This window comes from Lissotriton helveticus, chromosome 5_1, assembly GCF_964261635.1.
Source record: "Lissotriton helveticus chromosome 5_1, aLisHel1.1, whole genome shotgun sequence".
NCBI classification, from domain to species: Eukaryota; Metazoa; Chordata; class Amphibia; order Caudata; family Salamandridae; genus Lissotriton; species Lissotriton helveticus.
Window position 1 is genome coordinate 1595970189 of NC_136065.1, and position 25664 is coordinate 1595995852.

General features: G+C 45.1%; 1 protein-coding gene across 2 annotated transcripts in view; it reads left to right on the forward strand.

Moving 5' to 3' along the window:
- The window catches only part of SLC6A17 (solute carrier family 6 member 17), a 138826-nt gene that overhangs the window by 27227 nt on the left and 85935 nt on the right, over positions 1-25664 (forward strand). For both annotated transcript variants that reach the window (XM_078641311.1, XM_078641312.1), the window contains exons 3-4: positions 6054-6180; positions 7190-7371. In XM_078641311.1, coding sequence (XP_078497437.1) covers positions 6054-6180; positions 7190-7371 — 309 coding nt within the window. The remainder of the gene's footprint in view (positions 1-6053; positions 6181-7189; positions 7372-25664) is intronic.

Here is a 25664-nt window from a genome sequence, read left to right on the forward strand (position 1 = left end):
TATCGGCCTATAGCCCGGCTACCACTGCCGGCTAAAATAATTGATAAAATTATGAATTCCCAGCTAACCCAATTCATCAATGAGAATAACTTGCTGGATTCCTCACAGTTTGGCTTTCGTCGCGAACATAGTATCGAAACAGCACTTATCAAAGCCACAGAAGAGATCAGGGCGGTGATGGATCGGGGTGGCACAGCGGTGCTGATACTCCTCGACCTGTCAGCCGCCTTGGATACCGTTGACCACTCTCTCCTGCATAAGCGGCTCAAGAGATTAGGGGTCGGGGGATCAGCATTGGCCCTGTTGTCCTCCTGTCTTAAGGATAGGAGGCTAACGGTCTTGGTCGATACATACCTCTCAGATTCTTATACCCTTCCATGTGGAGTGGCTCAGAGCTCCTCGTGAGCCCATCACTCTTCAACGTGTATGTTTTGGAACTGGCTCCGCTAATTCAGAGTTTTGGTTTTAACCTTACATCTTACGCCGACGACACTCAGATTGTGGTAACAGCATACAAAAATGAGACCCCTCCTACCCTACAATTTCGAAACTGCATGTGTACCGTTAATCAATGGATGAATGCTCATCGCCTTAAGGTAAACTCTGACAAAACAGATATTTTAATTTTTGGCAATTTGCTACAGAGCTGGGGCAACCTGTGGTGGCCAGTGGAGATGAGTGAGCCCCCAAACCTATGGTAAAAGCCAAAAATCTGGGGGTGTGGCTGGACCACAAACTTTCTCTTATCCAACACACTAACGCAACGGTTTTGGCCAGTCACTTTCTTATTAAAAAGGTGAGGAAGATCAAGAAAAACTGTAGTCACATCCTTAATCCAGTCAAAACTTGAGGACTGTAATGGACTATTGGGAAATGTACAGAAGCAATGCTTGAAAAAACTTCAAAGTGTACAGAATTCAGCGACACGGCTACTATCTAACATTCCTAGGAATAATTCGGTCACCGCTGAAATTCGAAGGTTGCATTGGCTTCCAGTGGAACAACGGATTAAATTCAAGGCTCTTTCTCTTGCCTATAAAGCCCTGAGCCATAAGGGTCCGGTCTTTCTGCAGAATCTTTTTGCCTGGTACGAACCTACCAGACATCTTCGCTCCTCCGGCACCAAACTTCTGCAGGTGCCAAAAATCGGCACCTTACAATGGGGCGGTCACAGCTTCCATTTTTTCACCTCTAAGCTCTGGAACGCCCTTCCGTTTGAGCTCAAAAGCGTAGCCACCCTCATCTCCTTTTGGAAGGGCCTGAAAACCTGGCTGTTCCAGTACTAGTTGTCAGCTGCAGACCCCCCGCCGTCCATAGCGCCAAGACACCTCCGGGTATACGTGCGCTTTACAAATTAAAATAACATAACATATGGGCACCACGGTGCCACTAAATGTGAAAGGTGACAAGATGGACAGGTGTCACCTCACAAGGTATGTGGTGCTACACATATATGTCAGAAGTGCATCATGTGCACGTAGAGGTACCCTTCTTTTCACTATGTAGGTATTCACATCAATGGCCGTCTTCAATGCGGGCTGTGAGAAGCACATATGTGTTCCCGCAAAAGTGCACTGGCTTACACTTATGTAGGTTGCCCCTGCAGGCGTAAGTTATAGTGCTTAAAACATGGTAGCTGGTGCCAAACTTTGCGATGAGCTTAAAAAGGCATCTCCGGTAAAACGCAAAGCAGGTTAAACATAAGATGGAACCCAAGAACTATTTAACATGTTTTACGAAACATGGGTGTATACGGCTGCCGCTTAGGATGTGCCTGGTGCCGGATGTTTCAGGGAGGGGGTTGTAAGTATATTGAGGGCATTCACACAATACAATACACACACACAGTGGTATAGGGGGTAGATTGAAGGTGATAGTGAAAGGTATCACCGCATGCAGCGTGCCAGAAGGACGGTATGGAGTCAGTGTAGCACAAAACAAAACAACTCACCCCCAGTATAGGAGCCTACAGATTTACGGGGAAGGCAGAGCACGTCGTTCTGAGGCTGTAACAAGAGTTAATTCCAGAGTCACAAAACTAGTCATATGCATCACTTACCGGTGTTTCCCATGGTGCAGGTGTTTACTATTGGAAGGGTGGCAGGCAACTAGCGTAATCCCTACCCCTGCTCTGGGCCCCCTACTGGCTGCTTCCGGTTCCGGAGTATTTGTCAGCAAAACGTGCGTCAAAGTCGTCCAAAGACTAGGGGGATAACCCAGGCGGCCATCTTGAAAGTATCAATATCAACTCAACTTTATTGATTTTAGCTGTTTAAGCGGTGTTTGGTAAAAAGCGGTTATGTATTCTCAATGAGATCCGGAAAAGCCGCGTGTTAGTGGTAGAAACTAATTGAATATGGTGCGTTGTTTAATGTAAAAACGCTTCATGTCACAAAAAGCGTATTAGTATTGGATAACATAGAATGCGTGCTCAAAGTGAGGATGCATAGGTCTAGGAGGACATCATGTCGTGGACCTAGCACCTCCCAGGCAGTGTCAAGGGGTGGTTTTATCTGTCAACATAAAGTGCAAAGACCTTGCCTGTTAGGGATGTAAGAGTATGCAAACCCCTTATCGGGTTTGTTTCACCCCATACTGCCATGGTGCTACTGGACGTTGCAAAGTATCAGCATAACTTTATTGATTTTCGCTTTCCAAGCGGTTTCTGGTGAAAAGCGGGTATATTTTCTCAATGGGATGTGTGGAATACCCGTTTGTTTGTGGTAGAAATATGGTGCTTGGTTTGTTCTAAAAACGCTACATGTCACACAGGCATATAAGTAATGTATTGCACTCCCTGCTAGGAACTGCACACCCTTTGATACACATCCTAATTTGGAGCTTGTGTGCAGGACCTGTTTAAATACAGTTCCCAGTCCCTCCCTTTCTTTGATATGCATTTCAAAGGTGCCTTACTTGTCACAGGAGGATGCAGCTCACCTGGGCCTGCCTCCCCTTTTGTTCTGCTAGCCAGCCAGGTACCAACCCCAGTGGGAGGGAGAGCTGCCCCAGAACTAGTTTCAAGTGGCTACCACGGTGGGGCTGTGAGTGTTCCCCTTGACATTAGAGTTTAAAATCCTACTTGAGTGCCAAATCCTGCTTAAAAGGTCAGCTGGCATTTCTGATATAAGATATGGGGCACTCCTCAGAGGAGAGGAACAGAATGCCAGAACCCTTTGTGTGCATCCACTGTTTGATTGCAGAAAGCCCAACTTTGAATTTACCAGTGTTCGGTCACTAAGTTTGTTGGGGGTACAAAGACTGCCTAAAACTGGAGTTTAGTGTTAGATATGGGATGACACTAGGATTACCATTGTACACTCCCCACATACCCCCCCCTCCCAGCTTCAGAACTCAAGTTTAGTGTGGCAGAAGACTTTGGTCACCTTACAAATGTCCAACATTGGTAGGGTTGCCCCCAGGACTCCTTATCCCATTGTTTAGGGAAGTCCCAGGGGTCATTCCCGCTTGTGACAAGCATATATATGGCACCTCCAGTCAATCACTGTAGAACATACTTGGACCTGTGGAAGATCACAAGGGGACTAAACCTGCTGTTTGACACCTGAGAAGAGCCTAGAAGACTAGACCTACGCTTCCTCTTATACACAGGGCAAAGAAGTGGACTCCAAGGGTCATAAAGCTGATCTCCTGTTAAAGTTACAGGGACAAAACAAGCTCCAAGAGGTCTTTTCTTGTAACTGCCCCGCTGACCAGTAACAACTGGAATGAGAATGAACTCTGCTGGGGCCTCTGCCTGACATCTTATGAGTATCTAAGTGCCCCCCTTGAGGTCCTGGTGGGCTAGGATTCTACCCTAACCATTGACTACCATTGGCGCTTTTGGCTTCCTAGCTCTATTTCTCCCTAAAACTTTAAAAATTCTTATCTCTGGTTCCCCTTATTGGATGTTTGGTCATTTAGGTGTAATTTTGTTTATTAAATTTTACTTTATTGTTCTAATTCATTTTGGGATTTTTATTGTTTTGCATTTTGACTTTGTTACTTTTTTTCTTCTGCAAAAATACTTTACACATTGCCTTAAATTAAGCTTGTCTGCTCTGTGCCATAGCTACCAGGGGATTGAACTCAGGTTTATTTAGTCATTGTTTTGGTTCACACTGAAAAGGATTGTGAATATTAACTGAGTGGGGTATTTACACTTCTTCTTTCAAATAATACCTCCATTGTTTTCAACAAGCAACAGCTCTGTCTTTCCTGGGTGGACCCTAGCAAGAAAAGTATGAAATCTATCAATCTACCTGCCACTGGCAGCTCTTGATGAGAAACTAGTGAATGTTATTTTCAAGCTGGGCATTAGGCTAAATCTCAACTGTCCTTTCATCCTGACTTCTGTCCTTTCACCTCATACTCACTCACTGTCACTTCACTTAACCTAACACACTCCTCTTAAAGCCACAACTCGATGTCACCACGGTCGAGAATAGTGTCTATCTAAAAAGACAATACTTCTCGGGTTAAGCCGTGTATTATCTACTGTGGTGTCTCTCGCTCGTTCACTCGACTAGACCTCCCAGTATCTAGTGGTGGTCTAGCCCCGTCCTCTGGGTGGGCTAGGCTCTGTAGCTCCTATGTTGACTACATGTACTGCGTCCTGGTGACTTAGTAGTGGTGCCAGGCACTAGGATCCTGTCACTCCAAGGCTGACACTATTCTGTACTTCCTGCAAGCTAAGAACTGCCATCAAGGGCTGGGGTTCTGTTGCTTCTGGAAAGGCTGCGTACAGTATCACATTGGTAGCACTATTGCTCAAATGTAGTTATTTGCTTGAATGACTGCTTGCATGACTTGCTAGCATAAGCACTACATTTCTGAGTGCCCAATCACCTCAATAACTGCCTATATGACAGATTACATAACCACTTAACGACATATACTATGACAGATTACATGGAAGTTTGTGACACCTTTATATAACAGAGTGCACAACAAATTGCTTGGCAAACTAATTAAAACCTGAATGTCAACTCTGTGATGAACAACATGATGAATGTTAACACATTTTACGTGACAAATGTCGCTAATGTTGTAAGTATTGCACCAAGTGATGTGCTAAGCATCCTCAAAGCACTTCAGCACCCCTGCACCTTCTTATGGGTAGAATGTGCTATATAAATGCCAATACAACTACTTTAGTCTCATTATATGAGGATTTGCATAATAAATGCGCATTAAATACATATTCCAAAACTCATGACAGGGCATGAAAATAGTATGGCAAACAGTAACACTTATACATGACTCAATCACTAACATTGAGCTCTCACTGTGTAGTGGGCTACCAATCTGCTAAGCAAAGCAGCATTTTTTGTGAATCGTAGTAAGCGCTATACACTCATATTATAGCACATCATACCAAAATGCATGGATAAATGTATACAGGAGTTACTGATTGCAAGTTTGAATAGATGTGTGAGTGACTGAGTGCACAGATGGATGACTGGATGAGCACATAATTGAATGAACGGGTGCATAGATAAATAGAGTAGATTATATATGGATTGATGGCTCGCTGAATAGGAGTGTATGAATTAATGAAAGGGTAAAAGAGTGCATAGATAGATTAATCAGTGAGTGGGTAGACAAATGGGTGAGTAAGATGATGAGTACATGTATGAATGACGGCAGAGTGGTGTGAGCAGCCGTGGCCCTGTCAGGTACAGAAGGCTTCTCTTCTCTCCTAACTCCATCAGCTCTAGGATACCCTCCCGGTGATAGTGTGCTGTACAAGTCTGCATAACAAAAGTTACTCACCCTTTTGGCTATCTATAAACTCAGCCACTCCCCTATTTACCCATCCATACACACCTTCATTATCCAGTCATTGATGCATCACAGTTGCTGCTGTTTTATTTTCGTCTTTCACTCTTATCTTCTCAGACTTGCAGTTACCATCTCTTCCGTCTCGTATTTTCCCATCCTACATCCTCCAGCAGACTCATAGGCTCTCCCTTCTCACCATTTCTGTCTCTTTCATCATCATTCTCTTGTTCCTCAGCCTTACTGTGTATCTTTTCTGACGTTTGCCTCAGGTCTGCCTCTTTGTTGGACTTTATTACAACGTGATCATTGGCTGGAGCATCTTCTACTTCTTCAAGTCCTTCCAGTACCCCCTGCCCTGGGCGGAGTGTCCTGTGCACCGCAACGGAACCACTGCAGGTGAGCAGCTCTTCCACCATCAGCCTCTAAATCTAACCTGCAACTTCAGCCTCTAACAATTGGCCAGTCAAAATGCTCGACTCTTCCACCAGAACGGATCCACTGTAGGCGAGGAGCTCTGCACAGCCTTGACTCTGTCCCTACCCTGTACCCCTTAATCTGCCTAACTCTCTAGTGATAGCCCTAACCAAGTCCTAACCATAACAGTAATGTAACCCGAATCCTTGCTCTGCTCTAAGTCATCCCCTGCAATATATACTTCAGAGAAGAAGAACTCTGTAGAACCTGTGCCCCAGCTCTTTAACTCTAATGTGCACCCATCAGCCTCTATGTATGTCCATAAACATAACCCTAACCCTGCTCTGGGCGGAGTGTTGCATCTCCTACAGCGGATCCATTGCCAGTGAAGCGATCCAGCCAACATGTTCCACCCACCCTCTCTTACTTACCCTAATGTGAATCTTAATCCCAACTATGACCCCCATTCATGTCCCCACAGCTCTGTAACAGATCTAAGGCAGGTGAGGAGACCACAGATAATTTGTTTCCACGTTATTGGTAAAGATGGTTTTGAGCCTCAGGCAACCCTGCTCACCCCGGATAACCCCTGTGTGATGTTAAAGGGCAAGAGAGGGACGGAGTATATGGCACCCGTTATGGTTGTGTGAGATTAAGGATGAGGAGGGAATAGTTTTACACTTATGCAGTTCCTATGAACAAGCTTTAAATACCCCTGCTGAATGGGCTCTTTGTTAGATCATTCGTCTTTATGTGGATCAGTTACTCAGCTATAAGTACCAACAATTGTTAAATGGGGGCTCACGCATAGGTAACACTTCCTAGACATGAATAGGTTTGCAGTACGAGGACTACTAGCGTTGTGTGAACTGCAGTAATAAGGGGCACCCACAAGTGTACCTGTCTGATCAAGGGGGTATACTGCAGATAGATTTCTGCAAGAGTCGGTGATCAGTAGACTGTGTCATTCTCAGCATTCTCCCTTTTACAGTTGTCGAGGCAGAATGTGACAAAAGCTCAGCCACCACCTACTTCTGGTATCGTGAGGCTCTGAATATCTCTGACACAATTGACGATGGAGGAGGCCTGAACTGGAGGATGACCCTCTGCTTACTCTTCGCCTGGAGCCTAGTGGGACTTGCCATGATCAAAGGCATCCAGTCATCAGGGAAGGTAAGTGGGGTTTGCAGGGGTGACGCCCACCCATCGAGGTAAGGAGCATCAGGTTTACTTTAAGGAAGTTGTAGAGGCAGGAAAGGTTCTCACGGAGGAAAAGGGCAATCAATATTAGAATTAACTAACAACTCCACATATTACATCACTCATGACATGCTCATTGATTTTAGCACTGATGACATCTCAAATTACATAATTCATGATGTCACTGATGATATCATCCATTCTCCTTTTGCATAAATCAGTCTATAAAAAGATATGGCATTAGAAGTCTGAAAGTAAGTTCAAACTAACTCAGAATAATGTGAAGTATCAGTTTTTGGCATCACACATACAAATCCCTTAGGTGTATCAAGTTTGTGTTATGTGTAACATTGACCCTATACCATACACTTCATGGATATCTCAGTTCACTTTAACAATCTGTGAGAAAGTGACCTTTTGTGTGGTCACCCCCATACACACTTATTGCTCCAATGCTGAGGGTTATGACTTTGATAGTGCACTGGAGTCTGCTACCCAGACCCCAGTGCCAGTGCGCTCTCCCTAAAACTGTTATGAGTAAATATTCAGTTGAGAAGGACTTTACCCCCTTATAAGTCCCTAGTATATGGTACCAGGGGTACCCAGGGAATGGGTGGTAAATGGGTCCCAAGGCCTGCAGCACTGTTTGTGCCTCCCTGAGTGACTCAAGTAAATTACTGTTAGCAGGCCTGCCACTGCAGAGTGCAGAAGCCGTGCAAACTGCTCAAACTCAACTCTGCCGCACCATGTGTGGCAGAATGAGTGCTCTACCTTTATTATAAATCAATCACCCCTAAGGAAGGCCTCCTAAAGCCCAGGAGGCAGGGAGCAGTCGATTAGAGGTATGGGCATGCAAGTCTAAGCTTATATGTCCCCATAGTGCTCTTTATCATTAAAGTAGACTATAAGTGTTTGACGGTCCATAGGATAACATGGGCTGGCACCCGGGCAAACCCGAGATTGGCAGCTCCATTATTCTCCCGTCTAAATATGTTGTGTTTGGTATTAAACAAGGTGCCTTCTCACCCCTGACATGAATTTTGTGTCAAGGGCAATGTGGAATGCAGCTAGGTGGCTACCTTTGAGGTTTTCCACCTGGTTGTCCCAGCTTCTCTGTGCTCTGGTTGGCAGCCCACACTTTCTGCCACCAAGACAGGATTCTGACTTCCTGCCAGGCAATGTGATCATACCAAGGAGTCAGGACAAAAGGAAGGGGAGGATGGAGATCACACCTCCCTCCTAGGAAGGTTAGTGAAGTATCAGATCAAGTCAGTGAGCTTCAATGACTGCACAGCCTGTATATGCATCGGGGCTGACACCCAGAGGAGGAAATAGCTCCCTCCGCCCCTGGCAGGAGGGAAATTAGGAAGGCAAGGAGATATACACCCCTAGAAGGCAGGCCACATCTCCAGGGTGAGTAGTCTGTACACGGAAAGAAGGGTTCTGCCATTTACAAAAGGGGCAGAATAGAGGGTTATAGGTAGAGAAGGTGCCCACATCCCTGGATGTGATCATCTCGGGGGCGGATTAGTCGTGGGCAAGCAGCCTATTGATGACTTGCACCCACAACCCTAACGCCTCAAATGTATAAGTTAAGTGCTACCGCTGACACCAGACCTCAGCCTGATACACCCTCATACTCCCCTGGACTAATGGTTCTAGTCTCCTGCAAACTGCAGGTAAAATAGTGCTCTGGATCTGAAGATTTGCTGGCCATCAGGCCCTCTGTGGGATTTCCCATATCCTGATTTTCTAGTGAATTGTGGGAAGTGTGGTCATGCCTTCCACGAAGTTACAGGCAGCTACCGTGTTCCATGGGACCACTGGAGGTCGAAGTACCTTTTTTCAAAGATTGCTGCTGCCAAAGCTTGTTGCTCAGCAGTCGAGGGACCTACCCATTCACTCGATGCTGCACCTGGATGGAACTCCATCTGACCTTTGACTGACATTGGAAACCACCCCGTTGTTGTGATTTTGCATCTTGTTCCCAGTTGCACCATGTAAGCAGTAAAAGCAGCTCTCCTGCAGCTCCCGTTTAGCAACAGAAACTGCCAGAACAACGCTGCACCGGGATATAAAGGGACAGGTAAAATTGGACTGAATGTTGTTGCCTGGTCCTGGGACCACATCACCTTTACCCTGCAAGGGTACCACATAACTCAACCTGCAAGTGGCAGATTGTCACTAGTGGGTTTTCCCATCAAGCTTAAGATTACATTTTCACTGTATTATTTTTCACTGATTTTATATTGCTTGTAGAATCTATAACTCCGGTCATATGTATGCTATACTGTTCATTTTGGTGTCTGAATTAAGATAAAAATACACTCTATTATTATAAATTGGCATCAGATTTCTCTCAAGTTGTGCCAATTACTTATCATCCATGTTTATACTCTGAAATGCTTAACACATGTTCCTCTAGTAAAGCCTGACTGCTCTTCGCCACACTACCAGGACTGAGCTAAGGATTTATTAGTGTGAACCCAAGGACCATCTTTGGCGTTTTCACAGTATTGCATAGTGAAGTCTATCCAACATCACCATATAAAAGGCCCCTTTTCTACACAATCAACCACAGATAGATGGGTAATCCCTACCGTACATGGTGTTAAATCTGTAGGCAACTGTTCAGAGAAAACCAAGTTCCTCCAGATACTCAACTTTTGTTTCATAACTGATGCCCTACTACAGACAGCCTTTATCTGCATCAAACCCTTCATAGTCACCGAACCTACAGTGAGAAATGAAATGGATATAGGTAGAAAAGTGGGTACTGTAAAAAGTGTTTATTCTATGAAGCGAGTTTATTCTATACCACATTGTTTGCAGACAGTGAAACTCTCATGAGAAATACACCACAGCTTATTAAAAAGTATCTATTAAGAACAGTGTTGACTTAATGTCAAACCTGCCCAAAGAGTCACTGTTCATTAAACAATACCCATGGTCTGACAGTACTAAAAGTCATACTACCGGCAGCCTTCATAATGTGGTGCAAACTTTACAGATAGCCCATTTTATGAAGCTAAACAAGCCATGTACACTGATTAGTACTTGGTGAACAGTCTTATTTTATGTTGAAATTGACATGCCACTGTGATTCTATTTAAAACATCAACGGGTAGATGCATCATTCTTGCCGTTTGCGATTCCTAAATTGCGAAAATTAAGGAATCGCAATTTAGAAATCGTAAATGGCAATGCATGAAAAATTCGCATTTTGTTTTGCGATTCACTATTTTTCCTTAATTGCGATTCACAATTTGCGAATCGCAATTAAGGAAACCCTTCCCATTGATTCCTATGGGCCAAAAGGCCCATAGGAATGAATGGGAAAGCATTCACATTTTGCGAATTTCATTTTGCAAATCGCAAAATGTGAATGCAATTTCAAGGGTGCAGGGGGGGTCCAAAGAACCCCTCCCTGCACCCCTGAAATTTAACTTTAAGATCCATTTACACACACACATGCCCCAAGGACATGTGTGTGTGTAAATTAAAAGTTTCAAATATGTAACTTGTGCATGTTTGAAAGTTTTTGGTAAATTAGCATGAAGTTCAACTTCATGCTAATTTACCCCTTCCAAATTGCGAATTCGCAATTTAAAAATATTCATGCATTGCATTTAAGAAATCTCAAATTGCGATTTCTTAAATGCAATTGCAATTTTAGAAATCGCAACATGGTTGCGATTTCTAAAATTGCGAAAAGCATGATGCATCCAAAATTTGAGAATTGCATTCGCAAACGGCCGAATTTTGCGATTTGCACCGTTTGCGAATGCAATTTACCTTGATGCATGTGGGCCCTAGTCTGTTTACAAAACTTAGTATCTACTACGTAGGATCATTGCCCTTTTGGAAAATTTATGGGCAGAACCAAAAACCTTGCGTGGACCATACTTGCACAGGTTTGTCAACTGTCATCTGCACAAAGAGTTACTCTTCAATACACAGATTTATAACATGTTCGAAATGTCTAAGCCCTTGGGGTAGTTACCCAACGCTATATAAACTATAAAACAAACTAACACATTCATTGGATGAGGTCTACTGTGATGTCATTAGTGATGTCATCAATTATGTCATTTGAGATGTCACCAATGATGTCATGAATGATGTCATAGAACATGTCAGGAGTGATGCAATATGTGAGGTCATAAGCAGTTCATGACAGGTCACAGGTTATAGCTAGCTCTGCTAACTATAACTGGTACATTTCTGTGTTTTTTTTAAATCAAAATGTAAATGTTGTCACTGACCTATTCACCTAACTATAACAATACTTTAACCTTTGTTTTTTTTAAGTGAATTTCTATGTTTAAAAAAAAAAGATTTTCGTATCACACCTAACTATAAATTTAATTTAACCTTTGTTTTTTCAGTGAATTTCAGTTTTTTTAATTCATGTAAAGTAATATTAATGTAAAGTAATAGAGCCAACACCCACCCATCATGCACGGTTAGCCGCACGGCTGGTGCCGAGAGCCTGCGGGAAACCTGCCATAGGCAGCCAACCCCTCGCAGTGCATGGCCTGCAGCCAGGCCCTGTGGCCAACCCACCCGCAAGCAGCCAACGCCCCATAGGCAGCCAACGCCATGCTGCGCACAGCCTTTCATCTCACGTGGCGTTGGCCACAGTACCAGGTTGCAGTCAAGCCCTGCGTCCAACTCCCCCAGGCAACCACCAGGAGGCAGCCAACTGCAGGAGTCTAAACTAATTATAATTGGTTTAATTAATCACCAAACAAAGTTCCCTTCTTAATGTGTCAAAGATAAAATATTGATATATGCTGTGCAAAGCTCATTTAAGAAAATGAGTGGAAAGTTTCAGATCCCACGTTTCTTGAACGCTAGCCTCCTCGCACAAGATGACTTGGACAGTCACCTTACTGAAAGTGCAGTCAACAAACCTGTGCTTTACAGAGGGAAAATTGTTATATCTGATGTAGTACTTTGCATCTTCCCTGTTGCTGAGTCTATGCTGCTCAGCCAGTGTGAATGTGTTGTATGGAATGTTGGTGCACATGGTGATGAACGGAATGCTAGGGTGCCTGTGAGATAGAGTATGTCAGGTGGAATATGGGCTAAGCAGCAAGGAGGCTGCTCCTGGTGGAGCTAAGTAAAGAGTTTCCTACAAGACCATCATAACAACTAAAATTCAATAAACCTTCATCAATAATCTACACCTTGGCTACTGGACCTATTCATTATAACCAAAACCTCCATAAAAAATACCACTATCTGGAGCTGAGGACTTCACACTTTCCCCACAGCTGCACATATCCTCAACTTCGCCACAATTCAGCATATAGAGTATCACCAGAAACCGAGGTAGACAGCCTATGCCACAGCCGGAATCTTGGATCTTATGCACAATCGCTCTCAATTCCTTCCTTGTTTTTATCATTGCATCTCATTGGGTAGGGAAGAAAAGGGTGATAGTCTTTCTGCTATTGCTCTTTCCTTGTCTTTGGTGGATACATGTTGAAATATCGGTTTTACATTATTGTAATTCTTTGCTGTTCTTTCACTCATACTCCCTTGAACGTATCTAATGGTGGGCGGACATCTCTGTTCCGCCCACGGAATGTACGGAGATTTGCCCCTTCTGCCTTTCGCAATTAAGGCGGAGAAATGGGCAAATCTCCACACACTCGGGGACATAACGGAAGTGGCTGCCCGCCCGCCACCCGCCTGCAATATTAAATGTGATTAAAAAGCCTTAAGATAAGATTTAAAATAAAACGTATCTTATCGCGGAGCCATCCTGTGCCATCTAGCCTACTTCTTGGAACTGCGCAAGCGCGGGAGCCTACGCATGCACATTCCTGGTGTGGAATGCACATGTGCAGGCTCCCTCGCATGCGCAGTTCCAAGAAGAAGGCTAGATTGCCCAGGATGACGCCGCGATAAGGTAAGTTTTAATTTTAATCTTATCTTAAGGCTTTTTAATCACATTTAATATTGCGGGCTGGAGGCGGGCGGGAGGTGGGCGGCGGGTGGGCGTCGCGTAACGGAAATATGCGGAGAGGCACAGAGATTGGTTCAATCTCCGTGCCTCTCCGCATAAGTCCCTTACGCGAATTCCGCCCACCCCTAAATGTATCCTCTCTAGCCTCGAGTCTCTCGTGTCCTCAATGATAGTTTCTTCTCTGCAGTGAAACATAGTCTTAAGTTATGGGGTTGAACAGCTAGAAGTTATGATGTGGGCTGTAACTGAGCTCTCACACATACACATCCACAAAGGTAAATTGGTTTCTGTAGGAAATTCTTGGTTCACACTTGCTTAGTTCAGGCACAGACACCTTCCACAAAGAAAACAAATTTGGTAGATTTATTGTATTGCACTGTAGATCAATTTATATATCCTATTATTCTTATTTTTGCCCTGGTGTGTATTGAAGCAAAGGCAGTGAGATGTAGTATGCTTAAACATTAGGGGGCAGATTAACAAGGACTGACACATCCCTGCATATCAGCAGGGATGCGCCAGTAAAAATGCGACACGCAATTCTACCCTTCCGCCACCACGGATGCGTTGCATTTACAATGCGGCACACCATGGAGCAGGGATAGACAGATGCGTTTCGCATCTGATGGCTTAAGGGCGGCCCATTGCTGAACTCGTGTCGCAAGCACGACGCAACTCCAGAAATACTCAGGGGCCGCCCATACCTAACGTTCTGCGCCACTCCTTACGCCTGCTTCAAGCAGGCGTAAGGTTTCGTCGCAGCGGCCTCTGAAAAGTGACTCCGTGAAATCTTGTAAATTTCACTGTCACTTTTACGAGGTTTCTTCCGACGGAACACCCACCCTGCAAACATTAAACCTGATGCTGGTTTAATGAGGTGCAGGGCTTTACAACGTGACACATCTCCCTAGATGTGTCACGTTGTAAATAAGTTGCAACATGGCGCATGGTTTACACCGCCGCTGCGTCACAGAAGTGACGCAATGGCGGCGTAAATGTGTCGGTCCCAAGGGGCTTGTAAATCTACCCCTACATTTTTTTTAAAGCTAGTTGAAGAATTTGCTATTCACACTACTTTGTCCCTTGAATGGTCCAAAAAAAAATTAAAGTGGAGACCGAGGCAATTTTTTTTCTCCAAGATCTTTATTGCTAGTGTTTATTAAATGTGGTTTCATGGCTACAGTTACGATTGCCTCTTCTTCTGCTACCTTTTTATACAGGTACAGTGTATGCATGTTTATCCTTCAGGGTTAAACTAACAAGAATAATATATATAAAAAACAAAGATTACTGGAACGTTATAGTTAGGGGCAGATTTTACTCATACAAAGCAGAGAAATTCAGTAGTTACAGTTACCTGACTCTCGTGCCCCCGCACTGCACTGCTTATGACCTCACATATTACATCACTCATGACATGGTAAGTGACATCAGTGATGACATCTCAAATGACATCACTGATTACATCACTGATTACATCATCCAGTGACTGTGTTTTTAAAAAGGTTATGAGTGTTAAATATAAGTACCAAAGTGTATTGGTGAATCAGTGGGTGTATGAGTGACTGTATGGATGACTGAGTGGGTGCGTGACTGACTGCATAAGTGAGTGATTAGGTGTCTCAGTGAATGTATGTGTGAGTGAGTAGTTGTGTGGTGAATGTAGGTATCTGTCAGTTGATGTCTAAGTAGGTGTATGAGTGTGTTAGTGGGTACGTGAATGGCTATATGGGTGATTGATTGGTTGTATGACTAACTATGGTTGCCTGGATGTCTGTGTGTGGGGGTGAGGATGTATGTGACTGCCTGGATGGATGAGTGAGTGGGTAAGTCAGTGGCTGTATGGGGTAGTGAGTGCATGTGTGATAAGCTGTATGGCTATGTCAGTCATTGAGTGCTTATGTCAGTATGCGTGAGTGACCAAGTATATGAACGGCAGTATAGGTGAGTGACTGAGTATATGAGTGCCTATATGCATGAATGAGTGAATGTGGGAGCAGCTATATGGATGAGTGCATGCTTCTGTCAGTGACTGTATAGGTGAGTGACTACGTGTTACTATTTATATGTGTAAGTAAGTGTGTGTGTGTGTGTGTAACTGTTTGGGTGAGTATGTCGCTGTGTGATTGACCGTTTGGTTGAGTTTCTAGGTGTGTGAGTAGAGTGACTCACTCAGCATGAGTATTTGTAGGGGTCTATGAGTGGAGAATGTCCATGGCTGTATTAATGAGTGAGTGGGTGTATGAGTGGCTGCATGGGTGAGCAAGTGGATGTGTGTTTGGATCTTTAAATTAGTGAATGGGTGTGTAAGTACTGGTATGGCTCTGTGGATGAGTTTGTGACTGGTTGTGAGGGAGTATCAGTGGGTATATAAAAGATTCTAAAGGGGTGTGAGTGGGCTCATTAGAGATGCTGTGGACAATGTCATCACTGATGTCACCACTGATGTCACCACTGATGTCATTTTAGATGTCATGAGTGATGTCACTGACCATGTCATGAGTGATGTAGTATGTTAGGTTATAAGCAGTGCATTGCGGGGTGAGAGTTATAGTTAACTCAGGTAACTAAAACGGCTGAATTTGTCTGTTTTTTATGTACACCTTCAAGCCATCTTTCCAAAAATATATACCTCTCTGCATCTTTAAGTAAACTCAAACGTCCCACTATATATATAGCTATGTGCAACCACAAGATCCATATCTCACCATCTGAGCATATGCAAAGCGGTCATATAAGTCAAAAACCACATTGACAAACACTTCCCATGACAAACACTTCTCAATACATACCTAACAAGTAATACTTCTTTCTAATTCATACAACTGCGGACAACATGTTCTCATCTTTTATTTGTGACTAGACTACTCCCCTAATATATACCTTTTTATATCACTGTGATACTCTTTTTTTTAACCAAACTCTCATATACATCTTCATTTGTAATATAATTTGAATAAAGAATTAAAAAGTTATGTACACACCAGTGAATTCAGTTTGTAGACTCTATTGTTGTTTTGGCTCTTTGTGGATAGTTTTGACACTGTTAACTAAGCACAAGAATGGTACACAACTCTCATACAAATCAACCATTAACTGGCAACCTCTTCAACTTTGCATTCTGTGATCATGAGAAAGGCAGCAAATCAAATCATGTATTTCATCTTAGAGTACGCTATCTCCTCTTGTGAATGGTTAGTATATGTTAACCCTTTCCCTCTCTTTCGAAAATAGATTCCTATCTATGTGTGTTCGCGATGTTTTCTCGATCATCGCTGAGAAATATTGCGAAATAAATGAGAGTCCAAACCTATATCTAGGTTAATTTTTTTTTAATTAGAAAACTACAAAACAGTGTATTACAAAGTCCTGAGTTGGAAATTAAAACTTGCCATTACTTAAATTGTGTCATCATTCCTCTACTTTAAAAAAAATGTTTTGTCTCTTCCACACCCTTCCCTCACAATACACTCTTTACTCTTTGTACATAGCAATCCAGTGAAACCACTAGGTCACAAGTTCATAGCACATTCTAGAAGTATAATGCTACTTCCAAATAGCTACCACCTACCACATCGCTGGAAGCGCGCTGGAATAGCGCTGTGTAATATTTTTAACGCGACCTCGTTTTTGTATTTGGGTTTTGCTGTGTTGTGTGGTCTACTGACTTACCTGTTTTTAAAACTCGCTGTTTGCAGCTTTGCTCCGCTCCCCTTACTGCATATAAAAAGGGCACTCCTGTGCCTCCAAAGCACCACTATTTTGGTGGGTCCGGGTCCGGGTCTCAATTTCGGCAGCCATCTTGGTTTGGGGCTTGGGATTCGGCGGCGGCCGCCATCTTTGAGCGGACTCGCGCACCAAGGGCTTGCAGGTGAGCCTATTTAAGGCGGTCCTTCGTGTGGTCGGGTCCCCTACCACCTACCACATCGCTGGAGGCGCGCTGGAATAGCGCTGTGTAATATTTTTAACGCGACCTCGTTTTTGTATTTGGGTTTTGCTGTGTTGTGTGGTCTACTGACTTACCTGTTTTAAAACTCGCTGTTTGCAGCTTTGCTCCGCTCCCCTTACTGCATATAAAAAAGGCACCCCTGTGCCTCCAAAGCACCACTATTTTGGTGGGTCCGGGTCCGGGTCTCAATTTCGGCAGCCATCTTGGTTTGGGGCTTGGGATTCGGCGGCGGCCGCCATCTTTGAGCGGACTCGCGCGCCAAGGGCTTGCAGGTGAGCCTATTTAAGGCGGTCCTTCGTGTGGTCGGGTCCCCTACCACCTACCACATCGCTGGAAGCGCGCTGGAATAGCGCTGTGTAATATTTTTAACGCGACCTCGTTTTTGTATTTGGGTTTTGCTGTGTTGTGTGGTCTACTGACTTACCTGTTTTTAAAACTCGCTGGTTGCAGCTTTGCTCCGCTCCCCTTACTGCATATAAAAAGGGCACCCCTGTGCCTCCAAAGCACCACTATTTTGGTGGGTCCGGGTCTCAATTTCGGCCGCCATCTTTGAGCGGACTCGCGCGCCAAGGGCTTGCAGGTGAGCCTATTTAAAGTCGCTCCCCTACGCGCAGCGGTACGCGCAGGTGGACGCCCTCGCTTAGCCTGAGTCGTGCCGGAGTCCTGCCCGTCTGCGCCCGTCAGCGTCCCGGAGGCGCCGGGGCGGCGGAGGACTGCGTCACGGCCGGTTGATGAGGGAGGATGCGTACTTACACCTCGGCGATGTTGCGTGCCTTGCGGACTTTCTCATGCTCTTGCCGCTCGGTCTTCCCTGGGCGCTGTAACGGCAAACGGCGCTGTCCGGCCTGTGGCTGGTCGCCCACGTGGACACCGGTCAACGTGCATAGACCTCTTGAGGCTTCCGTTAAACATCTGTGCTTGTTGCTGAACACAAGGTCGCTGGGCTGTCACGCTCTACACTTATTCGATCTTCTTGTGAGGGAAAACCCTTTGTGTCTTCTCCTTACCGAAACTTGGTTGGGAGAAGCGTCGAACCCTGACATTTTCTCTGCTATTCCTCCGGCTTATAACATCTACCGGCAGGACAGAGAGAAGGGCAGGGGCGGTGGAGTGGCGGTGGTGGTGAGGAAGAGTGTCTCATGCTCGGTTCTCCCCCCGAACCCCATTGGGAGCTCGGAATCCATTGCCCTCACGCTTAGACTGTCCCCGTCCCAAGCACTTAAGGTGCTGTTGGTTTATAGGGCGCCAGGCCCTATGGGTTCCTTCCTGGAGGATCTGCAGGTTGCCATCTCTGAGCTGGCACTGACCACTCAGCATTGTATAGTGGCGGGCGACTTTAACTTCCATCTTGATGTGACAGGCGACCCGGACACAATTAAACTGCTGGATATAACATCCCCTCTGGGTCTTGTCCCATATGTGTCTGGTCCCACGCACGAGAGAGGGCACACTCTTGATCAAGTGTTCTCATCAGTTCCGGTTGCTGATGTAGAAACCTTGCCTGTGCTCTGGACAGACCACAGGCTGATCAAGTTCTCGGTGTCGGAGATTGGGCGGCCGGGCAATATTGCTCCCGTGTTACCCAGACCAGCCTCGAGAGCGCTGCACAGAGTGACAGCCGATATGCTGGAGCAGGCGCTCGCGGAACACCCCTGTCAGCTTTCGGGTGTTCTGGAAAAAGACACGGAGGCCTGGCAGTCGTGGCTGACCGAAAGGTTGGACGATCTTGCCCCGCAAGTTGCCCCTCGGTCCACGGTAGCACGGCAATCTGCGCCGTGGTTTACTGAGGCGTTGAGGGTGGCTCGCAGCCAGTGCAAGGTTGCTGAGCGGGCCTGGCGCCTTCAGTATAATGGGGAGGCTAAACTTGCCTACAGGGCGGCTATCAAGGCCTATCACCGGGACATCTTGGAGGCCAAGAAAGCATACCTGGCTAGGAGGATTGAGGCAGCGGCGAACTCCTGCAAGGAGATCTTCACGGTGGTGAAGGAGTTCACGTCCCCCAGCTCCCAGACACCCCCGTTAGTATCATCGGAGTCGTGGGCTTGTGATCTTGCCAGCTTCTTCACCAATAAAATCAAGGCGATTCAAGCCTCCTTCTCGGAGAGCACCGTGGATAGTGATTGCGGCCCCGGTGCGGGATGTGAGCTACCGCCCACGCCTGTCGCTGTTCTGACAGATTTTCCTGCTGTCACGAGCGAGGCGTCGCGGGTGCTGCTTGCCAGCCTTAAATCGGGTTCGCCACTTGACCCCTGCCCCGCCAGATTTTTGGCTGAGATGGCGGCGGTGGTGAATCCTCTGGTTAATCCTATCCTCAACGCCTCCTTGAGGGAAGGGAAGGTGCCTTGTACCTGGAAGAGGGCGATGGTCATTCCCCTCTTGAAAAAGCCAGGTCTTGATGCTGAGGTCTTGGCCAATTATAGGCCAATTTCACTCTTGCCGGCGTTGGCTAAGATCACCGAGAAACATGTTCATGGCGTCTTGTCGAGCTTTTTAGAAACGAACCATCTGCTCCATCCTTCGCAATCCGGATTCCGTCCTAATTTTAGTACGGAAACGGCTCTGTTGGAGGTCTCTGAGATCATCAGGGAGACTCTGGATGTTGGTGGCAAGGCCATGCTAGTCATGTTGGACCTGTCGGCGGCCTTCGACACCGTCCCTCATGCGGCGCTCCTCGCCAGGCTTCATGACATCGGCATTAGGGGGACGGTGTTCAAATGGTTTACATCTTTTTTGGAAGGCCGCCGCCAGACGATCTGGGTCTCGCAGCGCTCCGCCGAGATGCCGCCTCTGGGGGTTGGGGTTCCACAGGGCTCTGTGTTGAGCCCATCATTATTTAACATCTTTATGACCCCTTTGGCGGCGGCGGTGGAGGCGTATGGGGCCCAGATCGTGTCCTACGCCGACGATACGCAACTCCTCTTCACATGTGGCAAAGACCAGCCATTTGATGGAGAGGGTATTCGGGCCTGTTTGGCCATGGTATTTGATTGGTTCCAGCATAACAACTTGAAGGCCAATTCCAGCAAATCTGAGGTTCTCTTTTTTGGATGTGCCACTGACCCTGAGTGGCGACAATGGTGGCCGGTTGAAATGAATCCCCCGGCACAGTCATCTTTGGTTGCCAAAAATCTCGGGGTTAAACTTGACAATAAATTGTCATTGAGAGCCCATGTACTTGGTCTGGTGGGCGCCTGCTTTGGTGTTCTGAGGATGCTCCGCAAGTTTCTTCCATTGCTCTCTGCGGAGCATAGGCGGATTACCGTGCAGGCGCTCATTGGATCCAGGCTGGACTATGCCAATGCCCTTTTCCTCGGCCTCCCAGACTACCTGGTCCAGCGTCTACAGGTGGCACAAAACTCTGCTGCCCGCGCGATTTTTGGCCTGCATAGGCTATCGCGAGCCTCGGGGCTGCTTCAGAAGCTCCACTGGCTGCCTATCCGTAAGCGGATTATGTTCAAATCCCTTACGTTGATGCACAAGGCACTGTTTGGCTCTGGGGCCGGATATTTACGGCGCAGGTTGATTTTCTATCGCCCTGCTCGCCTACTGCGCTCTGCAGCTCTTTTTACTGCCGTGGTTCCTCGCGTGCATAAGGCCCGCACTGGGGGCCGCTCCTTTGGCTCTAAGGCACCTCAGTTGTGGAACTCCTTACCACTGGCGTTACACAGTACTCCTAATTTGCTTCAATTTAGGAAGAGCTTGAAGACATGGCTTTTTAATGCTTAGTCGTTTTTTGGGGGGTTTTTCTTTTCTGTATTGTTTCGTGTTATGTTATTACACACTGATTTGTTTGTGGAAAGCGCCGGGACACTCTGTCGGAGTAGCCGTGCGCTATATAAATATAATTTAACATAACATAACATAACAAATAAGATACAGCAGGTGTGCTTTACTCCACAGATTCAAATGTATATCAATGTCTGTATTACATTTCTTTCCTTAAACAGCACCCAACAATAAGACTTCTTGCTAAGGCATCCAACACACTACCTCATTTTATTCACTTTCATGCTGACAGCATCCAATGATATATATATATATATATAAAGTCATGTGAGCAAGGCTCCAAGGAGCCGAAACGTCATGCGGCAGACTGTGTCATTAAAGAAGAGTTGCACTTAACTGGTTCGTGTCCGAGGTTTCTGTGCAGCGCTGCGAGTAGGCGAGAGGCTGCCTGTGAAACGCGGTAAACGGTGATATATATATATATATATATATCGCACAGGTTCCAAATCCAACTATGTAGAGGGACCCAGAGATGGCACACCAGAAGATCTTTGCACAAATCCTTTATTCGGCACTCGTAGAACAAGGACGACGCGTTTCGGCATTAGCCTTTTTCAAGTGGCCACCATTTTAAATTTTGTCACATATAAGTCCTTCTTTTATGACTAAACATATAAACATAAAGAAAATACTTTGATGTCTTATCAGTCCGTATTTAAAAAAATGTATATATATATATGTACATGTGAAACATTTCAGCATTTTAAACACACAACATTTATAAAGGCATGCTTGAAATGCTTGTGAAGTATGCACAAATCGATCTGGAAACCACACGAAAGGAACTATTGAGTTTGAAGACTGAACTGGACAAATACAAAACTGAGAAAGGATTTGAGGAGTTTATCAAAACACTTCCAAAAAAGTTGCAGGAATACGAGGAAACCATCAAGCAGAAGAAACAACGAAAGTTTCTAAGAGACAAACGGGACTACGCTGAAGGACGCATATTGACATATGCGAAGAAGTACGATTGGGCACAAAAGAATATCAGAGCCAACTGGACAAGCAAGAAAGCGACAGCTATTTCCACAGGGTCAAGCTCTGACATCAGCACAGACGCAGAGGATCGTACCACAGGGATCCCTTTAGGGGCACGTCCCCTTACTTTCCACCACGAGTTCCAAATTCTGAAACAGAAGAGCGATCAAAGCCAACAAAACAGGGTGCAAACCAGGGGACGAACATCAAGAGGAAAGAGCGCAAGAAAAGGAAAAGGAAGAGGTCGCGGGACAGCAGTCGAAGAAGACGACTAAAAAGGAGACATAGAAAAAACGAAATGTGTAAATTCACAACCGATATCAGCGATGAGAATAAAACTGTGGTGAATCTCTCTGATAGACTGCTGAATTCAACAGAGATATCACTGTTACAATTGGGATTATCCTTTTGTCCCAGCGTTACCTTGGACTACACTGATACAAGGGTGGATTTATTCCTATACATCAGGAAACTAAAACTGCTAAAATTATATGCAACCCGATCCAATTCGAGACAGAAAATGGCCGATACAATGGGGACTTTAGATATAAACCTACAGGTACAGGATATGGAACTCCTAAGAGATATGTACCAATTGGAAATTGCAGATGAGGATGAGAGAAGTGATCATGTGGTTTTACAAGCATGTGGCGTAATGAACAAGCAAGTGAAGCATAGTGACCTAAAACTAAAGACCAAATTCAATCCGAATGTCCCATATGACAATATAGAGGCGTATAACCAAGTTGTCATAGCAGAACTGAAGAAAACTAGAAGAAATTTCAAAAATTCCAAATGGGATAACCTAACCAAAGAACAAAGGGCCTCTTTAAAAACTTTAGAGGAAGATGCTACAATTGTGATTAAGCCCTCCGACAAGGGGGGCAACGTTGTAGTTATGAACTACAAAGACTACAAGCTGGAGGCGATGAGACAATTGAGTGATACCTCCTGCTATGAACTGATCAATTGGGAGGAATACAGAAAGACAATAAAAGAGTACTATGTATTACTTGGTGGTTGGTACCATACTGGATTACTGGACACGGATGAGTACAAGTTCTTGAAGAAAGAAAATCCACGTATCCCCTGTATATATTTCCTCCCTAAAATTCACAAGGACCCCATTACACCACCAGGGCGTCCAATCGTGTCCTCTAATAGGGGATTGCTGGAAAACACATCCATATTCTTGGACCTTTATTTAAACTAATATGTGTCGAACTTGAATTCCTACTGTAGGGACAGCACGGACTTCCTAAAGAGATTACATGATCTTGAATGGGAGGAGGGATACTATATGATTAGCATGGATATATGCTCACTCTATACCTGTATCAACCAAGTAAAGGGGGTAGAAGCATGTATGCACTATTTGAGAAGTCGGCATGTGGACTACTGTGAGCATAATGCAATGATTAAGACAATGATGCTGTATTGCTTACAGGAAAACATCTTCCTTTTTGAGAAAGCAGTATACCAACAACGATCAGGGACCGCGATGGGAACCTGTTTTGCCCCCAGCCTAGCAAATCTTTTCCTAGGCTGGTGGGAGGAACAGGTCGTCTGGTCACAGGAGTCTGAGATGTACACTGACCACATTCTTATGTGGGTCAGGCACATCGACGACCTTTTTATAATTTGGAATGGCCCAGAAACACTAGAAAGACAGTACATCAGTTATCTAGGAATCAATTACCTCAATCTCCGGTTTACATATACCATCAGAAATACTTATTGCGAATTTTTGGATGTGGCAGTTGAGGTCAAAGAAGGCGGCCTGACCACTCGTCTGTTTCGCAAGGCTACTGCTGGTAATGCGGTGCTGCATGCGGCGAGCCACCACCCGATACCTCTAAAGAGGAGTATTCCTTATGGGGAATTACTGAGGGCTCGCCGCAATTGCAGCACCGATAATGACTTTGAAAGAGAACAGAAGGCAATGACTGAACGATTCACACAAAGGGGATACGGGGACGAAACTCTAAAAAGAGCCCGTGAAAAAGTTCAAGGTCTCAAACATGAGGAAGTCCTGTTTAGAACATCCACCAGTGGTAGGAAAAGAGATGAAATCTTGAAAAAGAGCCAGCCTGATGCACCACGTATGATCACTAACTTTAGTAGGGGAGCATGGGCCCTGGAAAAAGTGATGAAGGCAAATTGGAGCCTGTTGGTATCTGACCCCATTATTGGAGGACTAGTAGGAACAAGACCTCAGGTAACATATCGAAGGGCGCGATCCCTGAGAGATAGACTAGTACACAGCTATCCAAGTGAGCCATCCAAAATGAAGTGGCCTCCCATCCCGAATGGCTTTACCGTTTGCGGTAATTGCAAATGTGATCGGAATGGCAAGTCCCGGAAAGATTACATGATAGGGACAGGCCAAATGAAACCAATCAGACATCAGATAAACTGTAACACCGAATTTGCTGTCTACGTGCTGGAGTGCCCTTGTGGCCTCCGGTACGTGGGCAGCACAAAACATCCACTTAAAGTAAGGATTCTGCAGCACCTACGTGCCATCACGAATAAGGACCATAACTACCCTATGGCTCGCCATTATGAAGAAAGTCATAACAGTAATAATGGCAGCCTGAGGTTCTATGGCATAGACAAAATACCTACAACCATCAGGGGTGGAGACCGCGAGGTACAACTAAGGGTCAGAGTCCAAAAACATCATAGATATGGAGAGTAAGACTCCAAAAGGACTCAATTATGGGGAGGAACTGTCCTCACATATAGGCATCTGAAGCAATGACAAGACAGGGCAACGGTCAACCCGCAGTATGTTGAGTATTGTATGTTTAAGAGTAATCACTATCACAATTTTATTGGTGAGGCTCCACTCACATGTACAATTGCTAGTGGATAACAGTGGGTACAAATATCCACAATTGTGGAACATCTGAGTGATGCTAGTCGCCCCACATCCCACATAGCTGCAAGAGAGAGCCTCGCGAAAATCACTTAGGAGACATGTATGTTGGTTGTGGATTATGTATTCATTTTATAATAATTTCTTTATTGTTTATTTGGATCAAAATTTTCACAAACTCACTATAAAAAATATCTCACCTATCACTCATCTTTAATTTAAGCACTCGAACATTAGACCTGCCACCATAACTTGCAACAATCCAGTATAATAGGTGGAAGCACCCACCCAATATGGACCCTTTGAAGGACTACCAAGGGAGCTCCCTGGTGATCCTGTTGTACTTAGACATAGCATTAAGCAGCTTAGAAACGCCATTATTTAGGCCTATAATTTAGCGTTAGTGTCTTAATGTATAAATCACGAACCACTGTGAAGGGTAATACTACATATTCACTGGGGAGGCAAAATTACATATGTCTGACAACAGTCTCGAACCCCGTAGATGTCGGAGTAATCAAACTACATTTCCCGACAGTCAACGTGATTCTGTAGTTCAGAATCACGTGTCATGGGATTGTTGCTAGGAGACACACCGGAAGTCTTACCATTAGGACCAACTGAATGTTCGTCTGAAAGTCAAATATGAACAGAATATGAACACAGAAATGTTTATAAATGTCGTGTGTTTA